The sequence below is a fragment of the Vanellus vanellus genome (assembly GCF_965231255.1).
Source record: "Vanellus vanellus genome assembly, chromosome: 13".
NCBI classification, from domain to species: domain Eukaryota; kingdom Metazoa; phylum Chordata; class Aves; order Charadriiformes; family Charadriidae; genus Vanellus; species Vanellus vanellus.
In genome coordinates, this window is record NC_138918.1 from 6107033 (window position 1) to 6127914 (window position 20882).

The following is a 20882-nucleotide window of genomic DNA, read 5'->3' on the forward strand; positions in this document are numbered from 1 at the left end:
CTGTGTGTAACTAACAATAGAAAATTTTACCCTGAACTTTTGTTTAAGTTGAAATTTCATTCTGTTAGAGCAGCGCAGGTTAGGAGTTCACTAAATGATGCTACAATTGTTGAGTGCATGTCCCAGCATTAGGTGTTAATAATGAAAAAGGAAGAAAATGTCTTACTTTCTTGCCTTTTTTTTTTTTTTTTTTTTTACTAAAGGAATTGATAATCCCAAAAATTGCTGAAATAAGACCTCAGATGACATTGACTTTTTGGTACATTAGTCTTCTGATAAAGCAAAAGGCAAGGCACTTAATATCACTGCTCGCTTCTGAAAAACAGCCTTTATTGAAGAGTTGCAGCACTTACTGATTTTTGTCATATTGTACTTGTACAACTGTTTGGATACGAGTGTAATAATTTCCCTTCCTCCTCCCATTCCTTTGTGTCCACAAGTAAATGTAGGTATCAGGTTTGATACCTTTTGGCTTAGAAAAATTATTTAGTCCCTATCTATTAAGCCTGCATCTTTGAATTAGAAACAAGCACTCGTTTCCTATAGTTTCTCAACCTGTCTCTCTCTGGAAATAAAATATTTTAATCGAAACTAAGGTAGTATAAAATATGTAAAAATTGCTAGGAAAAGTGTGTCCTTTGATTTCAGTTCAGGATTTTATGAAATTGTGTGATTGGCTGAGATTTTCACATCATGAATGTGTTTGAGCTTTAATTAGAAGGAGTATCACCTGTAACATTTCTTTTTGTATCTGGCTGCTGAAAAAAATACGTATGATGTTTCTATTTCAGATTTACTTTGGTTCAAAAACATACTGTTGAGTTTAATCAACTAGCTATGGCAAACTCAGAAGGTTCAGAAGCTATGCTGAACAGAGTCATGACAAAAGATAACATTGGAGTTGCTGTATTGTTAGAACTGCGAAAGGAGTTGATAGAAATGTCATGTAAGTCCTATTTAGTTTAATTTTTTAATGGAATATATTTTGTGAATGAAGAACATTACTTTTGTTATCGTAAATCAGAGAAGCTAGGTTCTGCAGATGAATATAACTTTTCGTATTGTATGCTCAGACAAATTTATTTCCAAAGAGGATTTGGGGAAAAGTCGTATTGCTTAAATGATGAGGATTTTTTTTTCCTCACTTAAACCATTTTGCTTAAAAAGTACAAAGACTTGAGTCCAAGTGATTTTTTTTGGCTTGAAGTTATGTACAGGTATCAAAGAATCAGTTGGTGTTAGTTGTGTGTTTCTGGATCGTGTATCTGCATCATGTTAGCTCGTTATTTTCTTCACTGTCGTGCTTATACAACCTGTTTGTTCTGCCCTGTCATTCTTAATTTAGCAAATGTAAATTGGCTTTGTAAGTATTGCAGTGGGTACCTACTCAACCTGTGTTGCATTTATCCAAATGATGTTTCATTAATTCAGATTCTAACAAGACTTTTAAGAAGCACTTGGAGCAAGAGAGGGAGATTATAGCGTGTATAACTTAAAATCCAGAGCTCGTTGCCTGATAAGATATGAGCAGTGCCTGTTTACCATTGCAACCTGCAGAAAACTGTTGTAATTTTTTTAGAATGACGCTGTTTGCCTGTAATTGGGATTATCTGTTATTTATGTTAATTCACAGTATTCTTAGATTCATAAGCATTACCTATAACAAGATGGTCTGTCTGTTAATGGTTTTGAATGTGGAACACGATTATTCCTAATGCTTTATATCAACTAAAACGGCTTAGTAGATGTGAGGAGTTGTATGACCCTCTTAAATTAAGTGGTATTAACCTTCTTCAAGTTACACTGGTATTTTATTTTACTTTTTTGTCCCCTGAACCATCTTGTTTATAATTCAATAATAGTGTCTTCTGTTGTTGACCATGTAAGGTAAATAACTGATTTTAAATTTTAGCTGGAAAGCCACATCTTGGGATGGAAAAGCAGCTAGTTCTTGTAGCTAATGCACATATGCATTGGGACCCAGATTATTCTGATGTGAAGCTGGTTCAGACTATGATGTTCCTGTCCGAGGTAAAGAACATTATTGATAAAGCTTCTCGTAGTCTCAAACCTGGTGTTTCGGGAGAACTTGGAACCATTCCACTTGTACTGTGTGCAGATCTCAATTCTCTGCCAGACTCTGGTAAGACTTCTGTGTTTTTTTGTTTTTTTTTTTTCTTGACTGTTTCAACTGTGTAACGATACAAATTTTTAAGTCTGACTCTTTTAAAGGTGTTTTCAAGTTAAAGAATATGTTGTTTGATATCATAAGCTCTAAAGGTACGAAGAAAATAGAAGGAAGAGAGAAAAGATAGAACTGTTTTTTTGTGAGTGACTGTATTGCCTATGCAGGAGTATAGTTGCGTCTGGTCTTTCAGAAGCATTTTCATTGTTACCGTACAATACAGGAATGGAAAGGAAGAATGTATCTTCCAAAAATAACGGGAGACATGAGTATGCTGCTGATAATCGGGTTTTCTTAATTTTAAGTGTGAGAAGATAGGTTCTTCTCTTTAAAGTTGCCACCATATAATCATTTTCTGCAGCTCAAATGTTTTAGGCCTTCTAAAATTCCATACAGCTCCTACCAGGAATGGATTCTTCAGAGCTCTTTACTAACACACAACTTGTTTTTGTACTTGGTGGCAACTTTATAAAGTGCAAGAAAAGAACAGATTCAGTGATTGCCGCCTTGGCTTCCTCAGGTACCCAGCTGAAGTGCTGAACTCAAGAGCTTCCTTCTTACTGCTAGTTGTTCAATATAATAATCTGTTCCTGATGTCCCTTCCTTCTGGCCTCTGCTTGGCATCTCTTAACATCTGTTAGGGTTGACAGGAGCAGCTACTGCTCAGCAGTACTGGAAATCTGATTCTCTTTGATGCCGGGAAGGCAAGTATCACTAGTGGCTATTGCAATAGCCAGTTCATGTGTCTGATTGTGTCTTCAGAACAACTAATTGCTTCTTTTACCTTCCGGAACCTTAGCACAGCTATTCTGAAATGAAGAGGCATGATCATAGTTTTCCAAGACACAAATCTTGTCAGTTTAGCTTTGCAGCCTCTTTAAAGTTAACTTTATCTGAAGTAGTGTTACAAAAGTTGAAAGCCAAGACCTGAGCGTAGAGACAAGGAGAGGAGGAAGCTGCCTATCTAGCATCTATAGAATTTTACTTCCATGCTTTTCATCTCCCCCCCTCCCCCCCCGTCTGTTCCTTATTAACCTTTTTTTTTTTTTTTTTCCCTAATCATAGGATGTCTCTGTTCTAGGTGACTTTGCTCTTGATGTAAATAAACGTTGTCTTGCAATTTTAAAAAAGAACTGCTGCTGACTGTATTGTATTTGTGTTTAAGGTTTTGCTTATGTAAAGCATAAAGTTGCATAGATGACTCGAAGTACCTACACGCTCTTATTTGCTTAATGCTTGTTAATACCTTCTTTTGTATGTCCCACTCCTAACAGGTGTTGTTGAGTACTTGAGCACTGGTGGAGTGGAAACAAACCACAAGGATTTTAAGGAACTGAGATACAATGAGAGTCTTACTAACTTCAGCTGTAATGGAAAAAATGGAACAACAAATGGAAGAATTACCCATGGTTTCAAGTTGAAGAGTGCCTATGAGAATGGTCTAATGCCTTACACAAATTACACATTTGACTTCAAGGTAAAGACTTGGCTGATATTTTGGAAAAGTTTTCCACTTTGAAGTTTAAGTAATGTGATTTGCTGTATGAAATTGTTTAACAAAGAAGTTAATCTGGGTAGCTAACAGTAAATTCACCAAGTTTATATTTAGAACATAGCAAACTAGAGTGCACAACACTTCAATCTCCTAGAAACCAAACTTTCCTTTTTCTTGTTAGTAACTTGTAATAGATTTGTGAGAGTTGGGATGCTGTTAACCTTCCCTGTAAATGGGAAGATTCTGTATTTTAATGCTCCAAGCTAAATGAAATCGTACAACAGGGGCACTTAAGCTGTCAACTGCAAGGAAATAATCCATGTTGCTACTGGAAAACTCTCAGTGCTCCGTTGCCTGGGGAAGCAAAGATGGTTCTTTTCCTTGTCAAAATCAGAGGAATGTGATTTGAAGCTTTGTAGGAGGTTGGAAATTACAACCCCCGAAAGCAAAGCAGAATTTTCTTTTGTTCTCCTGATCTGTATATACCCATGGGATATAGGAAGCAGAAGTCTTCTGAGTTGATGACGTGCTGTTGGAGAAGGAATGGTGGCATTTCACTTACTCATAATACTGAGCTCACCTTTTGTTTGGAACAATAACTTGAGTCTAGAACATAATCGATTTTCTTTCTCTTCTTATTTTAGGGTATTATTGACTACATCTTCTACTCCAAACCTCAGCTAAACATACTTGGCATTCTTGGACCTTTGGATCATCATTGGTTAATAGAGAACAATATAAGTGGTTGTCCACATCCACTCATCCCTTCTGACCACTTCTCACTTTTTGCACAACTGGAGCTTTTGCTGCCTTTCCTGCCTCCTGTAAATGGAATCCATCTCCCTGGCAGGAGGTAGTCAAGTACATTTTAGAGGGCAACCTCAATCTAACTTGTACAATTGTAAAATCTGAATATAGAGGAGTGAGGTATGGCCAACAGGGATTTTTTTTTTTCTTAATAATCTTAATCTTAAATCTAATTATTTGCTAAAGACATAGTAAAAGCCAGGTGCTATCAACAGACACAATTCTGAGCCCAACATACTTTGTATACTGTCGACAGCGATTGGTGCGTTTGCACCTTTCTTTAATACGTTACAATTAACCTTCCTGTTTCTTTTATCCAACGTGACATTTTCATGCCTTGAAATAGGGAATTGTTATACAGTATATTCTCTTTGCACAGTTATCTGTAGCACTACTTTTTTGAGGCCAGTAGGAACATCCACAGAACATTCTTCCGTACTTCACTCCCTCCTTTTTCAGACTTGTTTGTAAAATATAGAATTTGAATTTAGCCTTTATTGATTGTATATGAACAACAGAAAACCTGATTTATGAGATTTTGTACTTTAAAAAAAGAAAAATCAGATTTGGAAAATGATTGTATTGTAAACTAAGGCTAAATTTTTATCTGTTTTCATGTGTTATAAAGGCCAGCTTGTAAAAGAGGTTGTCACAGGTTTTCTCTGCTAATGATTTGCACTGTTAGGGTTTCGTTAGCCCTTTTGTACTACTTTTTATGTTCAATTGAGAACGTTGCTTTTAAAATCCAGACCTATAAAATCTTGATATCTTACAGAGATAACTAAATACATTCTGTCTATTTCTGATTTTTAAAAGAGAGAAAAGCATAGAGTTCTCGCAGAACAGATAAGCTAAGCAGTGAATATAAGTAGACCTGTATGGATAGAAAGTTATTGCTGATGTGTATACACTCAGATATTTTTCTCATCTCTAACTTTTGAAGTAAAATTTAGGGATATTTGTGTACAGCTTCTTCATTTCAGTTTTAAATACTTGTCCTATCTCCACTGTGCCTGCTTAAATTTGTTCTCAACTAGCACTGCCTGTGCATGCAGAGAGATCCTGTGCATCCTCTTTTATTTTTTTAAATAATGTTAACACTTGTGAAAATTTTATGAAGATACTTTTGTATAAGCTGTGGCATCTTTTTTCCTTTGTGAAGCATTGAATATCACACTTTTTGAACATGTTCAGGTTATGGGTACACAGTTTCTAGCTTCTAATACCCATGCACTGCTTCTTTCAGTGTCATTGCACAGTGCCGTCTTTCCCACTAAGAATTACTATCGTGAATTCTCTTTCGTTTAAGTGTGTTCCTCAGTTTCAGAAAGTGTAATTCCTTGAAGAAAAAAAAACACCCGACCCTACATTTTCTATTGATGAAGCAGTGTAAAATAAATGCATTTTCAATACAGGTCCCAAAGACAATTCTTCAGATCATTTTTTTTTAAAGTGACCAAGTCTTATTTTAAAGTGTCAAGCAAGACTGAAGTTATATAGTGTACCCTCAGTGCCATTTGTGTCATGGAGCCAAGTATGTAACAGCTTACAAATTTAACTTGTCTATTTGTATCCTAGGAGGGAGAGTTTATCATCTCCTTAAACTAATACCATTTGAATAATCAATGTAAAAAAAAAAAAAAAAACTGGAGCTAGAGAGCTTGGTCTTAAACAGCTTTTGTTTCAGCTGCGGGCAGGGAAGCAAAAGGACACTGAGCATTAAGAGAAAACTTTCTAAATATTGTGAATTTTTATATATAAGAGAATGGATTGGTAATAATGATTCAAAATTTTATTGAAAAGTAGTCAGCACGTAACTGTGCTCAAACCGTTCTGTTTTAAGCTTGAAAGTAAAAATTGCAAACAGGTCGGTTATATAAAATGTACATTTTAAAATTTCAATAGGAGGAATTTTGATCTTGAATCCTTGTCTGGGACCTGATCTCTTGGGGTTATTTTGTTTTGGTTTTAGTTGTGAAAACACCAAACATGTCCAGTTTATAATCAGTACATTGAAATGCTGGTAGTATTGCTGTAGTAGATTTAATGCGTAGTGTTATTTTTTTTCTGTTTGTTTTTTTGGGTTTTTTTGTAAAGTGTGAATAAAAGGTGTTTTACTCATGTTTCCTTAATGATGTCTTGGTAGTGTACATCATGACAATTTCCAGTGGTGATGAGCCAATTTAGCTTGTCAAACTGAGCAAACTATTTTTCTTTTCTGATTATCTGGATTGTGTAATGAGTCCAGAAAGCTTTACAGAAGGGGAAGGGAAGCACTTACTCATTTTGTATTTCTTAGAGGGGGATAATTTCCTTTAATAGATGCTGGAGCTTGAGTGCACTTGTTAGATTCTAAAGGTTTGAGCTTTATCCAATACGTGTTCTCCTGTATTGCTTAGTCTTAAATATTTGAATTCATGACAGCATGTTAAAATCTGGCCCCTTGTGCTTTTGGAGACACAGCTGTTCCTGCTTAGTCACCTTGCAGTCTAAGGGACCGTTTAAATAACCGTTTCCTCCAGCTTTTATAGTAGTCCATCAGGTCCCGATTGAAAACCCACTGAATACACTGAAGACACTCCTTTGACTTCACTGGGTTTTCACTGGACTGCAGCTATGACTCGGGGGCTGAAGGGAGGAGAAACATTTTGAATATAGGGAAAGACCAGATGGCACCAAAACAGAGCTGAGAGAAACTTTGTCAAACAATCTTTCAAAGAAGGTATACTCCTGTGTCAAACAGATCTAACTCAAAAGTCTCAATTTCCAGCTATAACATAGAATAAGGCAATAAACTGTGTCTTCACAAAATCAAAATGTTTGCTTCATAGTTTTTAACACAAAATGGTTATTTGCAATATTTTTGTTCGAGGTGGTTTTGGGTGTTTGCCATAACGTACCTTCAGTGTTCTTGTTGTAAAAGCACATATAGCAAAAGTCACAGAACACCCCTGGGGTTGAAAGGATTTATTTAGGTTAAACCAGGCTTTTATTCCACTTAAAGTACAGTCAGCCATATCTTGTCTAGTTTTATTTACAGTTACTGAGAATTCTGGGTGTCAAAGTGTAAATTGAAATATACCTTTACCTAAAAGAATTGATTAGAGGTACAAGACTAATACCACAAGTTACTGCTTTTAACGTAACACAAGTAGGGGGGGGAGAGCATATAAATCGGTGTGCGTTGTAATTATTTTTTCCTTTTAGCAGCTTAAAAAACCAAAAGGTAAATTTGGCTCACATTTGACAAAACTCACTTTAAGAACATTGTGTGTATGTATCTTTGATGTAACCTTAGCAAATCTGTCAAGTTTTTTCCTTTAGACCAGACTTAGAAAATAGCTTACGGTTTGCTTTTCCAACCACACAAAACCTGTATGAAAGACAAAATAATTACAACACCATTGGGGGGGAACTGATTACACTGTAAAACTTTAAAAAAAAAATCAGTTAACCGCTTAAGTAGCAAGCCTTTTTCATCCAGCCGGACACAGTATTTTTTTAGTATGTTAACTGCTATTCTTTTCTTTTGGTTGCATAAATTTGTAATACTTAAGTGTCTTGGTATGTTTAAGTAGTGTCTAAAATAGAATATCTTAGTCTTTATTCACAGTACTTCTGTATAATGTGTAATGCACTGGACTAACTCTTGTTTACCATTCATGTAACAAAAACCAGCACATTATCTGCACTAAGCTCAAAGAATGTTGCATTTGTCTATAGGCAGCTCTTCAATAAGATAAATGGGAAACTGAATATGGTCTGATGGTAAACAAGGGCTTTTACTGTTCTCTTCAGTGGAACTTTCTTCTTGGTCAAATTTTAACTAGTTAGTATTATATTTATATACAGGGTCTTCTTTTTCTTTACCAATGTATTTTCCTACTCATAGCTGACCAATAAATCCAATATCTGTTTCAAACCTTCTTGAAGTCTAATTCATATTTTAACTTAATTCCTAAAGCTTTTCCTGAAGAATTGCCCATACGGCCAAAGTGAGTGAAGCGTGTTAGGGGTAAAACGGGCGCATGTAAGAAACTTGATAATCCCAGAAGGACTTTCCTGTACTTTCTGTAACTTTCTAGATCTGCAGACTCGAAAGCTGCTTGAATCGCTTGGGTTTGGATTGCAAAGTGAAGACCTGGTTAGTAACGCCTCCAGAGTTTGTGGAAAACCCGTGTCCACACCCACTCAGATCTCAACCTCATGTCTTCTTATCTGGCCATCTTCTGACCTTCCCAAGTCAGTCAGCGAGGTCAGTTGTGCCATGTAGGGTCTGCAGGTTTGGTCTGTGTCCAGTAGACTCCGTTCCTTCCTTCCTCTTTCCACCCCAGAAAGCCCAAAGTAGCCTTGGAGTCTGGCAGTGGGAATGGATTCAAAGATTCCATCAATTTACCATAGAAGGGGAACAAAGTGAAAACTTGCATTTTTTTTTTATTTTTTTTTTTTATTGCTGTTGTAATGAGGTTCAGCTAACTCTTGTCCTTAGTCTATTTTAATATCATGCTCTTTCTGGGAGGGTTCTTCTGTATCGCAGCGTATGTGTAACAATGCAGACTCGTACGTTTTATATGATGTTCCCATCACTAGCAACGGAAAACATAAAACGTGAGCACCATTGCTGTGTAAAGCACTGAAGCACACGGGACATCTCACTGGCACCCCTGTGTCTCTTCAGAATTCACGTCCTGTGTGTTGGCACTGCTTTGAAAGAAGTGATCTAGTTCATCATTTCCGTGAATACCACACGCCCCAGAGTCTTCAGCCGGTTTGTAGGTTTAAAATTTGCTGTCTTGAAGCAGCCGTAAGTCCCCAACGGAGCGATGAGTCCATTCCAGACTTCAGCAATGATTTCTCTTTGGTTCTGCCTCAGGGATGAGATGTTAATTCCCACCATCACATTTGCAGTCTTGCCACTAGATGGTGTGTGTAACACAGGCTTCGTGTGCACAGCGTTGGGTGAGCATATTTGAGAGTGCCATCCAGAAAGTGGAGTGTGTAGAATTATTCTCGAGAGTATTTGTGGGAATTCAGGCCCAGGAACAAGCCTTTTCTGGTGGCAGCAGTTGGTTTGGTAATGTCCACGCCAATTAAATATTGGCTTTAGAAATCCAACTATTGGGATGGGAATGAAAATTACTTACTTGGTCCTCAATGGTAAAACCATTCCAGGGCTTTCGCTTGATGCATTTAGTCTGCTTAATGTTACATGTTAAGATGAGTGCAGTTGTCGCGTGGTTCCAAATTGCAGTTTTTGAGCTCTTCAAACCTGCTAACCTGGTGTGTAAGTATTGGGACATCTGTCTGTAAGGAAACCGTGCCAAATTCATGGAGAGCCTGGAGCTGTGTCTAAGGAGAGTATGTAGAAAACAGCATCTCTCACTCAAAGATGTGAGTTGAGCTTGTGGCCTGTGGTCGCAAGCCAGGCAGGATAAAATTCATCTTTTCTTAACTTGCGAGAAAATAACTACAGCTATTTTAATATAATTGAATATAAAATCCCTCTGGCCAGACTCCTGGTTACTGTTCTTTCATACCCCTGCGTCCAGCGGCTCTTCAGTGATGGTACAAAGTTGGGTTTGTGCCCGATGGGGTGGGAATGTCCCAAATCAGTGCAGGTGACTGCGTGGCATTTCCTTTGTACTGACAAGAGTAGAGCAGAGGAGCCTTAAAACGTCTGGAATTGAGTCCGAAGAAAGAGAGGGAAGGAGAAGAAACTGAAAGAAGAGGTAAGTGGAAAGAGGAAGGCTTTGCAGGGTACATCGGGTGACCTGGGAGAAGCTGCACTTCATTAAAGGTGAGTGTTCTGGCTACTTTCTTGCTTTTCATCTTCCCCTCCTAACCCAGAGGCAGTAATTGTTCGCTCTCTAAGTGTTCACTTACTCCGTTTGCATGGAAAGCAGTAAAGCTAATTAAGCTATAGGGACCTTTGGTACATTTGAGTATTTTCTTATTCCAAAATGAGCCTAGTATTTGCACAGATTATCAATTTTTTAAAAGAGAGGAAGGTATGTTCTGGTTAAATCTTCCTGGTGTGTAAGTGGACAGTATTAATTTCTTTTTGAAATGCTGTATGTTTACTGTAAAAAAAAAAACAAAAACAAAAACAAAAAAAAAATCAAAAAAAAAAAAAAACCAAAAAAAAACAACAAACCAAAACAAAAAAAAAAATCAGAGAAAATAAAACTATGTATAGGCTCCTGATGAGTTTTAATGACCACAAAGATTTAAGCTTCATCTAATTGTTCGTAGCACGCTTCTTTTTTTTTTTCTAGTTAGTTAGTTTAGTTTAGTTTTCCTAAGTTTTTTTTTTCTAGCTTCTTCTAGTTCAAGGCACCGACTTCTCTCTTTGGGTGCCCATAGTGAATCAGTGGCAGTTTGTCCACTGTGTCTATCAGTATTGACAGTTCTTCAGAAGCTGGAGTTACTGATTTTTGTTTCCCTTTTTCCTTCTCAAAAACCAGCGTACCAGTTAAGATCCTGCTTTTTGGCCAAGAGGGCTAAGACCTGTTTTATCTGAAGACCTGAACTATGCCGTGTGCTGGTTTTGCTGACCCTGGCAGCAGGATGCCACCAAGACCAGGTTCGATGGGGGAAAGCCTAGAGATGCACTGGGATTTCTTTAACCACCTCCTCCCCTCCCACCGCTCCCAGATAAAGCCCTGGGAGAGGAGAGCATTAGGAATTGGGTCCGGGTTGCTCTCATGAGCAGCGTGGGGTGGAGGGACGCATTCTGCCTGGCACCGTGTCTGGCACTGTGGTGTTCCCCGGGACAGGGCTGCTGCTTCCAACACGTCAGTCCCTTGGTGAGGCTGCACCTTTTTCTCTCCTTTAGTTGTTCTCTGCAGTTTTCTGGGCTCTGTGGGGACATACAGCCTGGAGAGGAGAAGAGAAAGCTTCGGGGAGACCTCATTGCGGCCTTCCAGTCCCTAGAGGGGGCCTACAGGAGAGCTGGGGAGGCACTGTTTACAAGGGCATGTAGTGATAGGACGAGGGGGAAGGGCTTCAAGCTGGAAGACGGGAGATTTAGATTAAATATTAGGAAGAAATTTTTCACTCTGAGGGTGGTGAGGCACTGGCCCAGGTTTCCCAGAGAAGCTGTGGCTGCCCCATCCCTGGAGGTGTTCAAGGCCAGGCTGGATGGGCTTTTGAGCAACCTGGGCTGGGGGGAGGTGTCCCTGCCCAGGGCAGGGGGGTTGGAACTAGATGATCTTTAAAGTTCCTTCCAACCCAAACCATTCTGTGATTCTAGAAGCCAGGGTCCTGTGGGATGCGAGAGCGCTTCCCAGTTGGCGTGGGTGGTGGCGTTGGGATGCTGCAAACCCAGTTCCTGTTAGACTTGCAGACTGACGCAGGTTGTGGGGCACATGCTGCCATCCACGGAGGAGCTGCTGCTAAAATCTCAGAAATACGAACTACAGGTTACCATCCAAAGGAGACATTTAGTACCTGTCGTGGTTCACACCTCTGAAGACTGAGCTTCCATTATCTCGGTGCGGTTGTGAGATTTCCAGTGAATAGTAGCAACTATATTCAGTAAGAAGTGTAGGTGCATTGCCCAGTGGGAGAGGAGCAAGCCAGACATGCTTAGCCTTCAAAGTGCATTTTGATTTTCAGTTTCTCAGTCCGTGAGTGTTTTCATTCCCTTTGCAGTGTTTTAAGACCGCGTGTAAAACAGCTGAAGGTTTATACTCCCTTAGCTGCTCCCTGAGAGGCTGTAACTCTGTTAGCGTGGGCTATTCCTGCAAACGCTTGCACCTATTAAACTAGAAGTCCTTCTGGTGTAAGTTTAGGTAACAGACTACAGGAAGGGCTGGGATTACTCTGGGTAACATTTTCTCCCTTAGGTGGAATCCTTCATCGAGGGATCAGTGAGGGAGGAGGGGGGTGAACAAAAGGTAGAAATCTGGGTCTTGGCCCAAGACGGCCAACAGGAAATTTTCCATTAACTCCACTGGGCTTTCATTGGGAAAACAGATATTCCAGGAGTATGAAAAATGAAGTTATCCCATGTGCGTGTAGAACAGTCTGTCTTCCCTGAGATCTACCCGAATCCACTGAACCACCGCAGGCGGGAGGGCGAGTGTCTGACCTGCGGCACCAAACGCAGGAGTTCACGTTCCACTGAACCGGGTTTGTATCTTCTGTTGGGTCCAGTCCTGACTCTTCAGTATGGCTGTACAATTGAGGTAAGCTTTCACATTTGACAGTGTGAAAACTGCAGTTTCACCTAGTTCCATCATCTTCAGTAGACAGCCACCCTTGTTACATTTGTCTTTGTGTTACTCATGTCCTATAGGAACTGTTGAAATGAACACACACACACACACACCCCCGGTGCTGCCGCGTATGCTCCTCTTTTACCACTGCAACTCTTTGCTGGCTATGAAAAATCTGTTTCTATACAATTATATTTTCTTACAGGTTTGGCTGATCTTACAGATTCTCCTTCTTGCCCTAAGAATTATTCCCATTCTACAGAATGCAAAAATAACTCCACAAGCCCGTAACTTGCTGAAGGCCCAGGGAGTCCGGACCGAGGAGGAGATGACACCTGTGGTCCCCAACTCGGGCTCCTCCCTCGTGTCCTGCAGGTGAGCATCACCTCCCGGGAGCCGCAGCGTGCAGGGGAGCATCACGAGGGTGCAACTGCTCTGCGCTGAGGTCGATCGAAGGGTATGGGAAGGGCAGGTGGCCATGTCCTGCCTGGAGTACCTCTCTCAGCAGGTTGAGCAATGTGCCTTCGGTCTGTCAGGCGGGTTGGTTCCCTCCTCGGTCCCCAGTGGGAGAAATGTGTGCGGTGCAGCACTTTTTTTCATAGTGATTTTAAAAATACCCTAAGATTCTGAAAGCGGTGGCTCCTTAAATACGTCTGCGAAGGCCCTGATCCATAAAGATACATAAGTCTATGGTGTCTGTTGAAATACAACGGAGCTGAACTAGCTTGGGAGCTAGTGCGGCTCAGCACGGAAGTGCCTGTACCAGGAGCAGTGAGATCTTATAGTCCAACTGTTTTATTATGATCCAAGCAAGAAGCTTGGATCATCCAAGCTTCTCTAGAAACGGGGGGGGGGGGGGAAGATACATGTGACAAACTCCCGTGTTAATGTAGCCCTTGATACAGTTAATGACAAAGGAAAGAATTCTAATAAATGCTAATTGGAGAGTTCTGTTTGATGGCTGGGTCCTCACAGCCCCACCGTTTCTGAGTCTGACAAAGTTGTGACAGGTCACATTAAGCGTTGCTATTCCTGGAAGAGCAGGCAGTAAGGAGAACGCGACGCAACTTCGCAAAACAGTTTGAATTTCATTTTGAAATGAAACCTCTAGAACGGATCAAGTGGCATTGGATGCAACAGAATTTGGTGGGGAGTTCTGGGGAGGGTGCATTTCCTTGGCAATTCTGGCAGCAGTTGTTTTCATCCCTTATTTTCAAATACCAAAATTTCAAAGGCAGTGGGCATTCCAAATTCCTGCCAAGCCCGATGGGATGATATTTAAAAGTTGACGTGTTTTCCTTTCTATCCCGCATTGTTTGCAATGGACTGTAGGAAGAAGGTTTTGTCTTTGGGCACAGAATCCAAATATTTCCACTGCTGGGCTGGGATTACTGGGTAATTTTCTGGTGCCAGCGTTAGGCTTAGCAAGACATTTCTCTCAGAATTCTTTTGTTGAAGACAGTGAAATTTAATCAAGTGAACAGATGAGCTCGGAGTGGGTTTTACTACCCTTTGCTGTCACATGTGGTGCTCTGTGCCTTCTGGCATATTGTGCCAGGAGCATTTTTACGGTGTCAGAAAAATGTGCAAAGACTGTAGATTTTTGTCAGCATCTTTCTAATGAAAAAGAAAATTCTGGAAAAGATGACACTGGGTGTCCCAGCTGCCAGCTACTACCTCCATGGTAGCTACCTTCATGGAGCAGCTAGAGCGTATTTCCCAGGTGTTTCGCTGAGGTTTTTGCTTTGCTTACCTGCAGCAAGACCCAATTTCTTCTCCTCTCTCCAGTGGTAGAAACAATTGCCGCCTGATGCTGCCCTACGATGACAGCTTTTGGATTCAGCTACTACCCCTGCATGTTCTTCTGGCTGATGCTATCATATAGTTAAATAATTAGTTTGGTTAATTATGCTTAGAAAAGGGTTTCAGGGTGGCGACCCAACTTGCTCATCTGCAGCCGGTTTATCGTGCAGCTCGTTCTCTTCTTGACAAATGATGTGATCTGAAATATAGAGGCAGCAGAGAAATTTAAACTTCCATTTGCTCTCTTTAAAATGACAAGGGGAAGGTTTCACCACATGCCGTAGCATGGACCAGTCATCACTGTGGCTCTCGGGGAGTTCCTAGAGCAGGCGATGCTTTATTGTTCTAAGGAAAGAGAAGAGACTTTGCAATAGATCCTGCTTGTTTCTATAAAAAGATTGGGAAGGGGAGGTGGGGAGTAATGTGTTTTAAATCCAGCTGGTACCAGCTCGGCCCTTCAGGGAAGCACAGCGCTTAATTTCTCTTGTATTTCTTTGACCCAGTTAGCATTGCACAAATGTTCCTGATCACAGGACTGTCTAATCCTCTCTTGAATCCTGCTAAATTTTATCCTGTTGGCATCCTGCGGCAATTAATTCCAGGAGCTGATCCTGCACAGCGAGAAGGCCTGGTGCTTTCTCTCCGAATCGTCTACTTTTAACTTTCCATCCCCGTACCCTTGTGCCAACAAACTGGTTCTGAGCAGAGGCGGCACTGTGTGTGTACGCAGCAACCGGGGTCCGAGGGGCCGGTTGTGCCGCCGTCCCTCAGGGGCCGGGGCTGCCTCGCACCACCCGCACGGGGAGGACCGCGGCACGGCTACTGAGCAGCTCGGACATCACGGCACCTCGGCCATGCTGTGTGTCACCTCATCGCACCTCGCAGAGGTGGCACTGGGATGTTTCAGGGAGTGCTGGGGCTGAACCGGGCCTGGGCGCAGCGGCGGAGCCCCACCTGCAGCTTCTCCAGCTCGGCCGTACCCGCTCTGCCCGGGCAGGAGCCGAAACTTGTTTTGTCATCGCTGCCAAACCACAGTGTCAGCTGCTCAGACGTCCATCTGTCCTAAAATTGGGGTCCTGAGTAGGACCTGGGTGTTTCTGGATTCAAAACTGGGCATGATCAAGCCCTGATGACCGGGAATATTTTTGACTAAGAGTGCTGGCTCTGCTCTGAGGACCATGCTCAGGTTCCTTTGCTCTTCGTGCAAATAGGCCTTAATCTGAAGCACCCGGCTAATCTCACTAATGAGGTTTGAATAGCTCATGGGCTCAGCGGGTCGGAGACGGCCGCTCTCCGTGCGTTCATACAGCACCCAGCTGAACACGACCCGGTGGGCAGTTGGCATTACTAACCCATGAAAGCCATCTGCCAGCAAACATCACAGCTTTTTCTTTGCAGTTGGATGCTTCTATAGGGTGAGCTGAGGGGGAACGTGGAGAGCGTCTCAAGCAAAGTTGGTATTTCTCGTGTAATTGCTTTGGGGTCCGGACACTCGAGATGTCCTTTTCTGCCTTTTCTGAAGCTGAGCCATGAGCCAGGTTAGCTCCACCCGATGCTTCACTGAGTGACTTGGAAAGAGATAAAACTTGCAGCACAGCACCGCTGGGATAAACCAGAAGCCATTTTCTCTCCTACATACTCGTGATGGAGGGAAAAATAACATCCAGCTAAACTCAACTGAATTGTAGATGTCATATTCCGCCACCAGATGAGATGTGGCAGGCTCCCTGCTGGCTACTTCTGCTTTCACCTTGCGTGACCACCCCGCTTTGCTGAACAGAGACTTGCCCATTGCAGAGGGGAAAAGTCACTGCAAGTCGCGTCAAGTGCAGGCAGATAAAACGTTGTGGTTAACACATGGTTTTTGCTAAGCTCACAGCAGGCGGATGGGCTTTAGGTTAATTTAAAAGACAAGAAATGGTTGACAAAATGCTAATACACACAAATAAATAACCTAGTAATTTCATTTCCCTCATCAGCTAATATTAGATATCTGTGTTTTAAATGCAGCAGAAAATTATTCCCATTACAAGCCCACTCCAAAGCACTTAGGGGCTCCCTCTGATTTTAAATGGCATTTGGTCAAACATTATGTAGCAACTAGATGGTATTCCAAAAATGCCCAGTTTTTCTACAGCTCCTCACAACAGTCCTCGGAAGTGTTGCCTCCAGGAGCATTAATTCCAGGAAGGCTGCGATTGCCAGGAACAATATATCTGTATTTACACAACATCATCATAGTTTGCATCAGCTCTAGCTCGTGCCAGGCAAATTGTTATACTTGAGAATCTCAGAGCATGGGAAAAGGCCACGAGCTCGAGATGTGGTGCTTCAGGAGTCATCGCTGCTGTCAACTGTGGCCCACATAAGTGATGCCAGCCACAAAAACACGTGTGGGCTCTGGTGAGCAAGGCAGCGAGCTCTGCTTGAATGATCTGACCCTTCAAATACAAGCAGAAAAGCTTTCAGCCATCACTTCAGACGTCTCTTCTGCCTGTGGTTACAGCTGCAAATGTAAAACACTGCCGTTAATCTACATTGCTGATGGGACATGAGGTCTTCTTTCAAAGGTAGGGATTCCTGCTTAGTCGCTGAACGCAGTTTAACTTCACTGTGCACCATTTATCATTACTGTCCACCTAGGAAGGCTCAAAGTTAATTAAAATATGCCCTCAACAAGCAATTAGGCCCAATTGCAGGCGCTTCAGGGCACGGGGGAAGCCTTATGCACTCTCCGCAAAGCCTCCGCTTTAAGCAGAGGGACCTTGCATTCTGCCTCGGGCTTGGGTCTGATCCCTGTAAATTAGGCACTGAGTTTTCTCTTGCAGCTTTAAGAGTTGGATTGTTTTTTTTCTTAAAGCATTAATAGCCGCTTTTATCCTAACTTCAGAGCTCACATTTAAAGACTTTTTTAGAAACCGGCTTTGCTAACCTCACTCACACTCGCCTCCTGCACCTCTTTGTTCTTGTGCAGCCCTTAAACCTGCTCCAGCTTGTCTCTGGTCATTACGTTCCCTCACTGAGAGAGACCAGTTCGTCACCTACTGCTGTCTATAATCGTGTTGGAATGGCTCATATCGTAGCTGCTGATCGACATCTGTCTTCCCGGCGGTCCGTGTGGGCACAGAGAGGCCCCTCCTGCGATGGATGAGGGTCTCTGCGCTGTGGCTGCCGGAAGAGTTTCTGAGCCGCTTCTGCATTGCACAGGTTTAATCATCAGGTCCCACTGGTGAAGCTCAGGGAGCCCTGGCTTCCTTGCCTTTGGTTTGAGCTGATTGGTATCATTGCCATTTAAAAGACATGCATTTGAGGAAAGAGTGGGACGGTTTTGTTTCTACCTCACTGTCTCTGGTTTGTAAATTCTGGTCATGATTTTCTGCGTCCAAATGCATTTACTGTTTGCAGCAGTGGAAGGCTGCAGGATCGTGCAAGCAAAATTGCACGTTAGCCCGTAGATTGCTTGTGAATTGGTTGCGAAGGCTGAGACTGAAAGCTGCCAGTGGGATTTGGATACCAATTCCCCATTCAAATTAACCCAAATCCCTTCGGCAGTTCTGAGGATCTCAATGAATGAGGTTTTCTGCCAGTACTTCAAATGCAGAGGCTGCCATGAGATTGGCCGTGGAAGCAGCATGGCTTTTATCTTGCTCCATGACCTAAATTCCTAGAAAAGGTACTCTCTCTTGTCTGGGAGCAGGTTTATTCCAACTGGTGATTCCTCAAATGCTCTTTTGTACAGAGGAAAAGAGGGATAGCACTTCCCAATGGCACCTGGTGTACATCCATGGGGCAATACGGTCACTGAAGGGGGAAACAGGGAGAAAAGTGCTGTATAACTACATGTCATGTCACCCCGTCCAAATGTATCCCATTTACCTACCTGGGCTTGTGCAAAGCGTTTGACACTGTCCCACACGATATCCTGGTCTAAATTGAAGAGACATGGATTCGACAAATGGACCACTTGGTGGATAAAGAACTGGCTGGACAGTCGCACTCAAAGAGTTGCAGGCAACGGCTCAATGTCCCAGTGGAGAGCAGTGACGAGTGGCGTTCCTCAGGGGTCGGTACTGGGGCCTGTACTGTTCAACATCTTTGTCGGTGACATGGACAGTGGGGTCGAGTGCACCCTCAGCAAGTTTGCCGATGATACCAAGCTGTTTGGTGAGGTAGACACGCTGGAGAGGAGGGTGCCATCCAGAGGGACCTGGACAGGCTGGACAAGTGGGCCCAAGCCAACTTCATGCAGTTCAACAAGGCCAAGTGCAAGGTCCTGCACCTGGGTCAGGGCAATCGCAAACACAAATACAGGCTGGGTGGGGAATGGCTGGAGAGCAGCCCTGAGGAGAGGGACCTGGGGGTGCTGATTGACGAGAAGCTCAACATGAGCCAGCAGTGTGCGATCTCAGCCCAGATGGCCAACCGTATCATGGGCTGCGTCAGAAGAAGTGTGGCCAGCAGATCAAAGGAGGTGATTCTGCCCCTCTACTCCACTCTTGTGAGACCCGACCTGGAGTACTGTGTCCAGCTCTGGAGTCCCCAACATAAGAAGGACATGGACCTGCTGGAGCGTGTCCAGAGGAGAGCCATGAGGATGATCCGAGCGCTGGAGCACTTCCCCTATGAGGAGAGGCTGAAGGACTTGGGGCTGTTCAGCCTGGAGAAGAGAAGGCTCCGGGGAGATCTTATTGCGGCCTTCCAGTCCCTAAAGGGGGCCTACAGGAGAGCTGGGGAAGGACTTTTCACCAGGGCATATAGAGATAGGGCGAGGGGGAATGGCTTTAAACTGGAAGAGGGCAGTTTCAGATTGAACATTAGGAAGAAGTTTTTCCCTTTGAGGGTGGTGCGGCACTGGCACAGGTTGTCCCGAGAGGTTGTTGAGGCCCCATCGCTGGAGGTGTTCAAGGCCAGGTTGGACATGGCCTTGGGCAATCTGGTCTAGTGGGAGGTGTCCCTGCCTATGGCAGGGGGTTTGGAACTGGATGATCTTCAAGGTCCTTTCCCACCTAAACCATTCTATGATTCTATGATTTGTTGTCCTCTGGTAGGGCTGCAGGCTCCCTCGGCAGCTCTCGGTCACCTTCTGGGTTGCCCTCGGTGGCAGGGGAGCAGCGGGGCTATCACAGCAGCCGACACTGGCAGCAGTGGGGTGAAGGGGCTGCCCCACATGCCAGCTCCGAGCCAAGGTGGCCCTGCACATGTCCATGGGAGGTGGTCGATGTTGCACGGCTGCAAAACTGCCTTATCCTGGGACTTGTTGCAGCAGTTTCACAGGGGCTGGTGTGCTCCTTCCCAACAAAGGCGATGGTGAAGAAGGTGAGGGCTGTGCTTTTCAAAACAGGATTTACCAAAACCTGAAAGGTGGCTCCTGGCCCCCCAGCACCCGGACATCCCCCTCCTACCTCTGTTTGTCCCCCTCTTTGCTGCATCCCAGCAGCTTTGGCTCCGCGCAAAACCCACTTGCTTGAGGAGAACCTCAATTTTCACTACAGAAAAAGTATGCTCCAGAAAAGCCAATCTACTCTAAAGCATCATTCCTCCGAGCCTTGCTGCACCTAACCCCAAGCACCCAGCGCTCCATGGGCATGCAGCAGCCCGCTGCTGAGTAAACCTGGGACTGCCGCTGCATTTATAAATGCCCCACCAGCGCCGATCCCAGCCGTGCCGTTCGCCCCAGCCCCGCAGACCATGGCTTTGCTCCCTGTCCCACGTGAGGAGAGCTGGGGGGTTTTCCCAGCGTGTCCTGAGTTGCAGTTCTAACCCATTCCTGCACCTTTTCGCTCCAGGTATTGAAACATTTGGAGAGCAGGAGCAGCAGGAATGGCTGAGTTGTGAGCCCTGTGGCCAGGCTCTCTCCCGGACATGGCACATGGGTACTCTGGTCCCTGCCCGCAGGTTTTATATCTCTCAGGACCTCTGCTGCAAAAGTTGATGGGTTTCAGGGTCTTAGAGACTCGCAGGATTATGTGGCAGCTGAGGAGGAATCAGTGTTGGGCATCAGCCACCAAAGGTGTGAGGGCCCTTCTGTGCCTCTGCCATGAGTCATGGAATCACGTCATTTTCAGAGTTGGAAGGGACCTCTAGAGATCTTCTAGCCCAACTCCCCTGCCAAAGCAGGATTGCCCAGAGCACATTACTCAGGACTGCATCCAGGCGGGTCTTGAAAATCTCCAGAGAAGGGGACTCCACAACCTCCCTGGGCAGCCTGTGCCCGTGCTCCGTCACCCTCACCGGAAAGAAGTTTTTCCGTGTATTTGAACGGAACTTCCTGTGTTCTAACTTGTGCCCATTACCCCTCGTCCTGTTACTTGGAACCATTGAAAAGAGCCTGGCTCCATCCTCCTTCAACCCACCCTTTAGATACTTGTACGCC

The 20882-nt window shown here is 43.4% G+C and overlaps 1 protein-coding gene across 1 annotated transcript in view; it reads left to right on the forward strand.

Annotated features, from left to right (window-relative positions):
• CNOT6 (CCR4-NOT transcription complex subunit 6) overlaps positions 1-8409 on the forward strand; it is a 33586-nt gene extending 25177 nt beyond the window's left edge. Inside the window, exons 9-12 of the mRNA XM_082490138.1 lie at positions 792-946; positions 1913-2143; positions 3460-3662; positions 4325-8409. Coding sequence (XP_082346264.1) covers positions 792-946; positions 1913-2143; positions 3460-3662; positions 4325-4537 — 802 coding nt within the window. The 3' untranslated portion in view covers positions 4538-8409. The remainder of the gene's footprint in view (positions 1-791; positions 947-1912; positions 2144-3459; positions 3663-4324) is intronic.
• The last annotated feature ends 12473 nt before the right edge of the window (positions 8410-20882 follow it).